The sequence below is a fragment of the Chiroxiphia lanceolata genome, chromosome 14 (genome assembly GCF_009829145.1).
Source record: "Chiroxiphia lanceolata isolate bChiLan1 chromosome 14, bChiLan1.pri, whole genome shotgun sequence".
Taxonomy (NCBI): domain Eukaryota; kingdom Metazoa; phylum Chordata; class Aves; order Passeriformes; family Pipridae; genus Chiroxiphia; species Chiroxiphia lanceolata.
The window spans coordinates 11,495,239-11,507,342 of NC_045650.1; the positions used below are offsets into that span (position 1 = coordinate 11,495,239).

The following is a 12,104-nucleotide window of genomic DNA, read 5'->3' on the forward strand; positions in this document are numbered from 1 at the left end:
ATGTCATTCAGCACATTGCCTGGAGGCTGTGAGTGCAAGGCATCTTCTCAGCAAAGTGACACAGGTAACATCGCTCAGGCTGTGGGGTGACTTGGAGGGTCTGAAAGCTCTTCCCATCGAGGACATCATATAACTAGAGCAGACGAAAATTCACCAGGGTGGAAATTAATGCAGTGCTTCCTTATCACGTTGAAAACTGCATTCTACTGGATTAGTACTTAGCATTTTAGTTTGTGTCAAACTACACGTGACTGAACTGTCTTCAACTATTGAATAAGGTCTGAAAACCAAGGATAAAAATAATCAGACAAAAATTTGTCTTGCACATGGACGTGTATCTAATCTAGATAGACACTTAGATGATTTTGTAAAAAAAAAAAAAAAAAACAAGTGATAATCCTGCCACATGTCTGTCTTCCTTTATGGTTTTCTCCTTTTTACTCAGTCACCCCATCTTGTCTGTGCTGCTTTGGACTTGACCACCAAACTAAACCAGATTAAAGAAAGGTAACAAAAGCCCTCTTTGTAATCAAGTAGGGTGCTAGATGCAGATTCCAGCTAAACAAACCGAGATGAGAATCCCTGTCTATCTTGTTGCATTTCTGCAATTAAATTGTTGCAGAAACATTGCATAGAAAACCTCACAGTTTATTGATACCTCCCTTCTTCTAATCTTTGACTCTATTAATGTTGAAGCTGGTTGCCAATTCCCACTGAAACAGACTGATCTGCTCTGTAGCAGAACTGGCACTGCATCCCAGTGGCAGAGAAACGACAGGCCCTACTTCAGGGATACAGTGACACCAGTGAAAATGGCTCATGTATTCCAAAATACAAAGTAATGTCTCCAGTGTAAGTAAAAATTAGTCCTTGTGAACAACACATGTACATGCAATGGATACCATTTCTCTATCCAAAACTAACGGAGCAGAGATAACATTCCCTACTCCCTCTAACAGTGCTACTGGTTTGACTTGATCTGGGAATGCACCAAGTTTCCTTCATGTCATCCAGTTATTTCTGACACATAAAATCCTTCTGGCTCATCAGATCTGTAAGCAAATCCAAGTTGTTATATCCCAAGGAAGTCAGGGATTTTGTTTACTCTTCCAATGTAAATCAGTGTGCTTTCTAGGGATACTGAACCTCTTACATGGCAAGAATCACATGTGGATTTGTGTTTTCTTTTCCTTGCCTCTTCCAGAAGTATCTACAGCTTGTGCAGATTGTTTCTGACATCTGCTCCCTTTCAAAAAAAAGAGCCAATACTGAGAATTCACACCTAGATTTTCATCTATAGTTAAAAGACACCTCCAAAACTTCCTAGTGTACTTGCTGTACATACTGACCGAGCAAGCTTTCTTGTCATGGTGACTGTCAGTCCTGTTTGACATGATTGAATCAACACCCACAATCCTGGTAGCCTACAAGACAAGCAAGCAAGGGGGAAGATAAGGCTGATGTGGGGAAGATTTTAGGTGCAAGGTCACAACAGCGTATTTCTGAGGAAAGCAATTCTCCAGCATGAGTGGTCTCTGCATTTCCAATCACCTTCTCCAACACATTTTCTAAAACTTGTTAAAAATTCCCATCTGGAGCTGTTTTATGCTGCAGATGTGTACACATATATCTGCAGGAATGACACGGTCTTGATAGCCTTCAGCACAGTGTCGTCTTCACATTGCACAGTCATTTCTTCTCCCACTTAGCTGGATGGAGAGCACAGCTAGAAAGACAGAAGATGCAACTGAAAAAAGAAACAGAAATGTGGTGGAGACGGAAATAAAACCTGAAAAAAAAAGAATTGTCCATCAGAAAAATGCTCTCTGCTTTTGATCTGAGGACTAGAAGTAATTCAGGGCATTCCTAGGTCTGCACCTGGAACAGATCCGCTTCATATAATGCCTTCTGCCAGCATTAGTACATTTGACCTACTGGATCTCTGCAGTTTAGGGAGGGGTTCTGCTTCCTTGGCATAGGTAGGCCCTAGTCAGTAAAAGAAGTGTGAGATTACCCCATCTCATCTTTCCTTTCTTTTTCCTTGTTAGTAAGTTAAATTATTACTGAGGGCAGGGAACAGAGGGGAAAAAAAGAGGGAGATGTAATAATCGTATTACACCAAACTAGTCAGACACGATAGAGCTTGCCTACGTAAAAATATTGAATGGTCTCATATAAGACGTGGTCTCCCTAGAAGGTTTGATTTCCTGGTGTCCTTGTAAGGCACATTTAATCTTGCTTTTAAAATTCTTTACTTAGGGAAGTCTACAGGTTCCAAGAGGCCATGGGACCACAAGGCAAAAATCGCCTCTCTATGGCTACTTGGTGTCACGAGCTGTTTGCACTGCAATCCTACAGCACGTTCCTGAAGTCTCTCAAATTCTCGAGTGGGAGCTACAAATCAGTCTTTAGTCTGGGAAGCAAAAACCACTTTGCCAGTGGTTTTATTTGTCACCAGTTCTCAGTAATTTCAAAGACTAAGATCTCTGCTTCAGAAACCCTGGGTCCTTGCAGGTGGAGTGAAAGCCAGCAGTAGATTAAATTAAAATGGTCAATCAGGTAATTCAGAGAAAGGAATTCCTGTGAAGGCCTTCCAATGAGAGAATGTGAGGCCCCAAACCAGCTTGGCAACAACGGTCCCCAGGTACTTTGCCAAGATAAAATGTACCATGGGCAACGTAGGCAAAGCACACTTTGTTTAGAAGCATTAGATATGCTCTAAAAGATGCATTACATCTACCAGACAAGTTCCAAAGTGGAAATAGAGCAGTAAGAAGAATGCTGAGGTGTAGTAGAGCTACTTTTCCTTCATCTCGAACAGATTTATGCTGCTTAGAAAAAATACAAGTAGAAATATTGTAAAACTGATTGAACTACTTTGATTTGCAAGGATATGAAAGTTGTCTGAGTTCCAGTGTTTTCTTCAATTAATAAGAGAGCATTTTACTAGAACTGCTCTATCAACCCATCTCATAGGTGTTAACAGAATGGTTTCAAGGAGGAAGCTATTGTCTATCAAATGCAGAGGAAAACCTGTGTGGGAGCATGGCTGATGCCTGAGGTATTTAACTAGAGCTGGGGCCAACTCTTCTCTGACTAGAACCTGTTTAAAGGAATTGACACACAGGCTTGCTAGAGAGAAATGTGTAGTGAAGGGTACATGAATTTAGATAATTCTGACTGATGTATCATAATTTTATTCATACCCACTTATTTCTAAATGTCTGTTCCTATTTTTTTTTCTTAAGATGCATTCTTAGGCATATGACTATTTTTATATGCTGCAAGGTAAAAAAAGAGCTGGAAGTTGGGCCACTGTAACTTGCAGCAACAGTGCTTGTGTGGCAGATAACTTGAGATTCCATCAATCTTGGCAATGTTTCCTGGCCCTTCTTTATCTAAGAATGAACTGTTCTTGGATGGTTTCTCTAGGATACTAGGCATAAACAAAGCTTCTTTTTCCTTGACTTCAGTGTCTGGTTCAAGGTCAAATTCAGGGCTGGGGTTGTTTTGGAGTCTGGGGGTTTTTTCCTTGCTTTTGAACAAAACGTGTTGTAAAAAAATGAAAGAAAAATCTTCCACCAAAATTTCTGGGTTTTTTCTACATCTATTCCTATAACATGTAATATCAACACAATGAAGTGTAATAGTGTCATGTCTACACTGAGCAGAATTAACTAGGTAATACAGCTCCCAGTTTGAATAAATCTGATGTTTTGGGTATTTCTCTAGTATACTAAATAGGCCCAAAATTCAGAGCTACTTTATTAACAAGTACAAATCTCAGTCGTCAGATCAATGAAACAAGTAGTTTTTGCGGTTACACAGCAGGTGGAAGCAAAAGTCAGTGTATACCATGAAAGGACAGATTAAAGTTCAAGTGCTGATCAATAAAACAAGGAGCTTCCCAAAGGAGACAGCAGATGGAACCAAACACCCTCCCTTGCAAGAGCCAACATGTTTAAATGTCTTCGTGCTCAGAGGTTTTGAGTGTACCCCAAAAGGCAAAACTTCATCAGTATCTCCTGTGGCCCACAGAGTTAAAATGTTCCTAACACTGAGAATTAGAAAGTAAATGAAATGCACTGCTTTTGGTTTTCTATAAACAAATGTCCCAATGCTAGGTTCAGTAAAACCTGCCTCCTTCCTCTGAAGCAGTGATGTGAGCCACCTGCCATGCTGTAATGCAAGATAAGGTTAACAGTTAGACTCGATGATCTTAGAGGTACTTTCCAACGTTAATGATCCTATGATCAAGCTCAGTATTCTACAATTCTTCTCTACGTGTACCCTGAGTGATGTTACTGACTTGTGTAGAGGGAATGACAATATTCTAGCAGGGTATTTGTTTGTGTTCTTTTTGAAGGATGGTGAGGATACAATTTGCAGAGATCCAAAACATCATTTACGTTTTCTGACAAAAGATATGAAGGAGCAGAAGACACCAGGGGTACAAAAAGGTATTCACGGCTCCAGTTGCTCCATCTGGACACCATATCAGGTAGATACATCCAGTTAGTGCTTTCTTCAGCTTAAGTTTTACTTCACCAAAATCTACTCAGAAGAAGCCTGAATAAAGAATTCCACAACAGGACACTTTTCCATGTTACAATAACACATTGTGGCTGCTGCTTCTGTAGTTTTGGGTGGGGCAGGGTTATTACCTGAATGACAAAACCCAAGAAGTTTGTTATTTTTGTCCCTTTTCTCCTGCATTGAGTTTGGCACCATTCCTAGAGAGCACTCCAAAAAGTCACTGCCCTGCCAGGAACACGAAGATGTTCCCTGGCACAGGTGGAGAAACTGCAGGGAATCACAGAATCGCTGAATAGGACAGGTTGGAAGGGACCACAGTGGGTCATCAGGTCCAACCTCTCTGCTCAAGCAGGGTCATCCCAGAGCACATTGCACAGGATTGTGTCCAGACAGTTCTCCAGAGGGGGAGACTCCACACCCTCTTTGGGCAATCTGTTCCAGCAGTCACACGCATAATAAAGTTCTTCCTCATACTCAGGTGGAACTTTCTGTGCATCAGTTTCTGCCCACTGCCTCTTGCCCTATTGTTGGACACCACCGAGCAGAGCCTGATCCAACCTCCATCCTTCATCCCATCCATCCCGAAGGGCCCGGCGGCTCCCAGAGCCCAGCGCGACAGCTCTGACATGCCTCTAACGCAACGCAGAGGGGTCTTTTTTCCGGAATTTCTATGGAGCCGTGTGCCGTGGAACCGTGTTCCACGGAGCCGCCGCCGCCGCGGCCTGGCCTGACCCGCCCCACCGCCGCCTCGGGGGGGGCCAGCGGCCGGCGGGGCCGCCCCCGGCTCAGCTGCGCGGTGTCCCCGGGCAGCGCTCGCCATCCCGGGCCCGTACCACCACCTAACGCCAGCGAAGGGCTCGGACCGGGCCCGCCGAGCGCGCCCGGGCCGGGGGCGGCACCGCCCCGCCCGCCGCCCCTCCCTCCTTCCCCTCCCACCGCCCCCGGGCCCGCCCCGCCGGGCCGGCAGCGCTCGGAGCCACCGCCCCGCGCTCTCACACCCACCGAGCTGCAGCGCACCCGGAGCCATGGCCCGCGAGGAGGCGGCGGTGGCCGGCGAGGAGGCGGCGGGCGAGGCCGGCGGGCTGCTGCTGGAGATCGTGGGCTCCCCGCTCAACCTGAGCCTGCTGGGCCTCTGCCTCTTCCTGCTCTACCAGATCCTGCGGGGCGAGCGGCCCGCGGCGCCCGCGGGCGAGGCGGACCCGCCGCCGCTGCCCAAGATGAAGCGCCGCGACTTCACCCTGGCGCAGCTGCGGCCCTTCGACGGCGTGAGCGACCCGCGCATCCTCATGGCCGTCAACGGCAAAGTCTTCGACGTGACCCGCGCCAGGAAGTTCTACGGGCCCGGTGAGGGCCGGGGCGGGCGCGGCGCGGCCACCCGGGTGTTGGCGGGGCGGGGCGGAGCCGGTGCTGCCGGGAGCGCGTTCCCTCGGTGCGCGATCCGCGCTCCTGCCCGACCCGCATCGTGGGCCGGCTCCGGCTCCGGCGGTTTGGGAAGGGCCCGGCTGGATTGGAGCCGGGAGGGGCGCGCACACCGAGCTGCCTCCCGGGGAGGCGGAGGGCAGGGTTACCGCTGCCGCTCGAGCTCCGGGGTCGGGCCTCGGTGGTGCAGAAACTCCTGCTTTGCGAGCTAGCGTTGCTTCATTATTCTGTGTGTTTGCCCATGGCAGGTTACAAGTACCGTAAGGGGTTGGGCGGCTTCGTCGGCCTGAGGTGCCTTTGCCCGATGCCAGGCGGCAGAAGCCAAGAGTTCTCTGAGTGTTTACATTCCCTTCCCAACTTTTAGTGGACATCACTCTGTTGCATAATATTTATACTAAATATCTACCAATTTAGATTAAGCCAGCTTCCTAGCAGGAGCATAGTTCAAACGTGCAAAGATTGAATAACCTATGCTCGTAGAGCAGCCAGTGATGAGAAGGGTGGGAGTAGGTGCACCCAGGTGCAAGAGTTTAATCACCTCCACGTGGGCGTGGGGGTTTATTTTTAACAGAGGCCGCCTGTTAAAAAGCCCCACTCAGGCTTGCTGATTTGTACCAGGACCTGTCTGGCATAACCACTCTTGAGCTGTCCAGACAGCTGGTAGCTGCAGTAGTGAGCTGCCAGTGCTACTTAGAGACAAGAAGAATAGTGCAGGACACACAGTGTATTTGTAAGTGTTATCAGTTATACTTTGGTCCATACATAGACTGGAGACTGTCACTGAATGATGTCAGACTGTAACTTTGCTTTCTGCAGCAGTCAAGATGATAAGTACAGATGAGTTAGATGTGCAGTTTTGTATTTGTGCAAACTGAAAACCACTTAAAGTCCATGCTTTGGATGCTGCCTTCCCTGACAACAGTAAAAGCTGCTGGATGGTTCACCACAGTGTCTGGCTGGTTTGGTTTTCATTTTAATGGAAACATAAGATTCTTTTGAGGAATTTAGGAAAAAGCGTGCTTTGGGAGGAGTGGAAGATGGCATGTGCTCTACAGTAACCAGCGTTCACATCTAACTTACTTAAGCTCCCTTAAGAAGAACTTTGAATGTGTAGTTGCAACATGCAGTATCTCAAATTTTGGCTTGTCATGCAAGCAAGTTAATCATTAATGAAGTTTATCAAGAGTCTGTCTTGGTATCTCTGATGTTCTGTGAGTTGCATGTTTTGGTAATTTGAGTTCATCTCACATTTTGAAAATTTTAATAGATGTTTTTTCCAAGTTAGTAATTTCTAGTATCTGCACTATTTTTTCTGTCAAGCCATCCTTTCATCTCTTTAAGTCAGGAGCATCCCTTGGAAAACTTTTGTCTCACCTCACACTTAAAAACCCTTCCTCTGTTCCTCGTTCTGACAATGTGCTTCCCAGTTGGTGCTTGTCCTTCCCCTGTCTGTATGTGCCATGCACCACTGTGGTGTAGCAAACTCAGTGTCTTTTTCCCATGGTCTTGTTTCTTGCCCTCTTCCTCTGTTTTCCCTTATTACCAAGTAGCATAAAACTTAAAAACATTTCAGAAGCTTGAGGCACCTCTGACCCACAGGTCAGGGTAGGAACTCTTTATCTGTTTTAGTCTGAGGTCTCTGATCCATGAAGATCACACAGCATCCGTTATCTCCGTAATAATGCAGCTTATGTTTTTATTTTAAGAGGGTCCATATGGCATTTTTGCTGGAAGAGATGCCTCTCGAGGTCTTGCCACTTTCTGCCTGGATAAGGAGGCACTGAGGGATGAGTACGATGACCTCTCTGACCTCAACGCTACCCAGCAAGAGACCTTGAGGGACTGGGAGTCACAATTCACTTGTAAGCAATTTTAAACCTATTTACAAAGAAGTCAGTAACTGGTGTGTAAGAGGGGAAGCAATGGTCAAAAGGCTGTTACCAGCTGAAAGCATCAGTCTGGAAATTAATACCTGGGTTTAATATTACTAGAATTACTGTTACTAGAATTACTTTTACTTAGAATTTAAGAGAAATGTCAGGTTCTCCTGCATTCTCCCTCCCTCTGTTCCTTATTGAACAGTAGCAGATACAAGCACTCTATCACAGCGTAAGATCTGTAAGACCACCCAAAAAGTTGACAAGATATGGAAATAAAGACCATGTTTTTTTATAAAGTTAAGACTGCTTTTACAGAGACTAATAGATTTTAATGCTCTGGAAAATGAAGCTTATGTCCCATTCAGCTTCTCAGAAATAACAGTAACATTTTAATTATTACTTCTTGGGTTTTAGTATTTTTGAAGACTTCCCCTTGGAGCTCTTGATAGAACTTTTTCTACTCTCAGTAAGTTATTCTGCATGGCCTTGCTGGTGGCTGTGGCAGATTCACAGACAGCTCTATTCAGTTGACTTTCTCCCCCAGAAGGTGATCAGGAAAATGGGCAAATGTCCCCTCTGTGCTTTCAAGCTGCCTGATGTGTACCGTACCAGTGATGGCCAGAGGAAAAAAGGCAACTTGAACACTTGAGATGTTTGCTCTAAAATTAACAGGAGGAAGTCACTTTCATAGTAGCCTTGTTTTATGCTTAGTAGTAAAAGTTTAAAAAAGCAGTTCCAACTGGTTTGTGTCATGTGTCTCAACTTGCTGCTCAAAACCAACTTCAAACCACAGTTTTATGGAAGTTGCTGTTCTGACCTTGTACCAGGGCATGCCCACTAGTATGATTTTTTTCCCCTCCAATTGCATATCTTGTTGATGAAAAATAATTTCTCCATATCTCATGATGCCTTTTAAGTGAGTGAACACCAAGGCAATTAGTTCTATTCATATAAGACAAAAAATAAATATGTCAGTTGCTTGTCCTGATGAATTTATATATATATATATATATATATAATCTCCATGAGGGAAATTGCATATACCAAAAAGCAGTATAGTGGAAATCAAATGTGTTTTGTTTTTACATCTAGTGTTCAAAGATTTACTCTAACTGGCTACAGTGGAGTTTTCCTGCACATCATGTTATTAGAACATCTCAGTCCTGACCTGATGTGCCCCTACTATTTTGGCTCTCTTCCTGTCTTAATCAAGACTGTTAATCATGCCACACTGAATGGCTGTTTTATTATGCTAACAAGCACGTAGCAGAAACCAGAAATGTGCTACCAAATATCTGACCTAAACTCGTGTTTAAATGTACCTATACAAGAGTTGAGCATCAGGACTGACAGTGAACTTTTTATTACTGTGTTTCTGTTAAATATGCCAATTAGTTGCTTTGAATTCTTATAAATTATAACAGCAATGCTAGGCCAAGATACCTGTAATCCGGGGCATCTTTTGCTCTGTTGAAGTTGACACATGGGCAACACAATATAGCTCTCAGTTCTTACATGTATATGATCTTGGTTCAAAAAGAGATATAAAATAAATCAGAGGCTTAATCACATAATTGGATAATAGATCCATCTTTATCTTCGGGAGAAAGAATCTCCCTTCTGTCCTATTGGATATTTTCAACACACAAAAAATAAAACCCCTTCAAAGTTGTGTATATGGCATGTACATGCATATATGTATGTGCATGTTTAATATGTAAGTAATCTGACAATGCCATCGGTTGAAAAACCACCTTTGACACTGGCAAGAGAAATAATCTAATCCAGGATTCTGGTTTTTGTCTTTACATTCATTCACCTTTTGGCTTAGGCAATAGAATGAGAATTACAGTTACATTCACTTGGCATGATTCTTACACTTAGTACCACATTAATAGTAATTCAGGTAGTTGATTTTGGCTCTTCTCCTTCCCCGCAATGTTTGAAACAAGTTGCTCAGAGTTATTTTATTATAATACAGGCATTTTGTTAATTCAGAAAACAGAGTTAAAAAAGGCACATCTTCAGGGCAGAATAATTACTTGGATTCTTTTTTTTTCCCCAGTTAAGTATCATCATGTTGGTAAGCTGCTGAAGGAGGGGGAGGAACCCACTGTGTACTCTGATGAAGAAGAAAAAGATGCCCAGAATGCAAAGAAAGAGTAGAGATTGCAGTGAGGAACAATCTGTTTTTGAATCGTAAAGGATCATTTGTAACATTCCACTTGTTTTACAAGGTGCAGCAGCAGCAATGCTTACAAAAGGTCCAAGAGTTACAGTGAATTGTTTCTCTTCAATGGTTTCCTTTTCAAATTCAGTGGCAAACTACTGAAGATCTGTCTTCCTTTAAACCCACATAATCAGAAGTGTGCACAACAAATATCTGTGGAAAAGTAAACTGCAGTTTTGGCAATAAAGGACTATTACTGGTTTTCTGCCATCACCATTTAGTGCAGAGTAGGTTGAAATCCAGTTTTTCATTAACAACCTACTACTGTGGACACAAACATGAGTAACTTCACCTATGCAACACAAATTCCACTAAATCTTCTTTTGTTTTAGCTTCTGCAGGGTCTGGCCCTTGGGTTGTAGTTCCTCTAGGAAAGGGACTATATTTTATTTGTCCACGAAGCACTGTACTCATTTGTTGCGCAATGTAATTCAATATTATATAAGATAATTTGGCTTTTAAGGGTTGTGTTAGCGGTTTACAGATGAAACACTAACTGCTTTTAACAAATATCAAGAATTTTTCAGAGGTTAGATCACTTTTAGATACTTAAAAATTAATAAGGACTGATGAATACTTGATGTATTCAACATGCATAATTTTGCGTGGATTAATATTCTTTGTTCACAAGTGTTACAAAGGTTTAGATACTGAGTGGAACTAGGCACCCCTAGAGGTACACCATGAAGTGTGACTGCACTGGACTGCTGTTCATTCAACTTTCTTAGTAAAACTCTTCTGTTAATTTCAATAAAATTATGTTAAACATGGAAGATCAGCTGCTCTTGATTCCTATGCGTAAGAAAAACAAAGGTTGCTCCTATGGCATGATTAACAAGTGCTCTTGTATATGCAGCTTTAACTAGCAGAAAAATGTTACTGGTCAACATAATTTACACAAGTTTCCTGTACACAATAAAATAACATGGTGTAAGCCATTCTGTGCTGAGGCCCTTGTTGCTTTGGAACTTTGCCATTAAAAGAAATGGCACAATCTAATTCATAACCAGCAGTGGGGACCTGACCTTTGAGTTGCCGTTTACTTATTTGCTCTCTTTCCTTACATCTATGCTTAATTACTACGTGACCTGCCTCCTACCAGAGAGGGCTGGGTAAATGGATCTGACCAAGGAAAAATGTTAATGTGCTTCATCATCACCCAAAATACTTTTGTAAAACTTCCTCATAACTTCCAAGATCACTGATGATTTGCTGATCACCTGTAAATGCATTTCGTGTCCAGGTGATTCCGCTGGTGCAGAATATCCCAGGGTGCCTGTCTGGTATAGTTCCCTCTATTTCATTTCTCTGGCTTGGCTGTCTGGTCGTTTCAGTTTGGCAACACGACCAAAACGATGAACTGAGTCCTGAGTGGGAAGGTGTAAACTTCAGTGTTCAGAAGTAGAGTGCATTGCACAACAGCAGCTTTCATAAACAAGTTGACACAACGTGTTTAAAGTGTCTGATACCATCTGTGGTGAGAACAAGTGACTTTCCCTCAGTCCAGACACTGTCCTGGCATTTTCTTTAGGTTGCACTGGGCCTTCCAATGAAGAGCATGATTGTTTGACAGCATGAATAAAGTGGTACTGTATGAACTACCTAATGAAGGTCTAGAGACAAATGTAGACCTTGTCATGACCTTTGTGTTGCTGTTTTATTTTTAGAGACATTTATACTCTTTGCAAACTACTACTAATGGTTTACCTCAAATTGGAAATGTGCTTTTATTTGTTTAAGGCAGAAAATAAAATACTCTTGCATAATGGTGGTGTTTGTTTTCATTAACTGCAACCACATGTGATACTTAACCCTCCTCTAATGTTTCATCTTGTCTTTCTCCAATGTTTTACATTATCCAACACATGGATCAGTATAATACGTTCTAATCAAATGCCAGTAAATGCAGTTCTGTGTAGCATAACTTTAGCAGAATATTAAATAGACAACAGGTTCATGTTGTACAATATGCTTTGTTGTTGCAAAAGCAGAGTCAAGCAAAAAAAAAACCCCACCACACAATTGTTAATACTGAGCAG

The 12,104-nt window shown here is 43.1% G+C and overlaps 1 protein-coding gene across 1 annotated transcript; it reads left to right on the top strand.

Annotated features, from left to right (window-relative positions):
* Nucleotides 1–5,499: 5,499 nt before the first annotated feature.
* Nucleotides 5,500–11,832, top strand: PGRMC1 (progesterone receptor membrane component 1). The gene is made up of 3 exons (XM_032702125.1): nucleotides 5,500–5,880; nucleotides 7,662–7,817; nucleotides 9,901–11,832. Exons 1-3 carry the CDS (start codon nucleotides 5,562–5,564, stop codon nucleotides 9,999–10,001), a joined length of 576 nt encoding a protein of 191 aa, XP_032558016.1. The 5' UTR covers nucleotides 5,500–5,561; the 3' UTR covers nucleotides 10,002–11,832.
* The last annotated feature ends 272 nt before the right edge of the window (nucleotides 11,833–12,104 follow it).

What these genes read in the sequence shown, in the direction of transcription:
- PGRMC1 (XM_032702125.1), top strand. Translation starts at nt 5,562, where the DNA reads ATGGCCCGCGAGGAGGCGGCGGTGGCCGGCGAGGAGGCGGCGGGCGAG. An exon ending in CAGGAAGTTCTACGGGCCCG is followed by an intron (nt 5,881 to 7,661) that starts GTGAGGGCCGGG and finishes TTTTATTTTAAG; the next exon opens with AGGGTCCATATGGCATTTTT. An exon ending in CTGGGAGTCACAATTCACTT is followed by an intron (nt 7,818 to 9,900) that starts GTAAGCAATTTT and finishes TTTTTTCCCCAG; the next exon opens with TTAAGTATCATCATGTTGGT.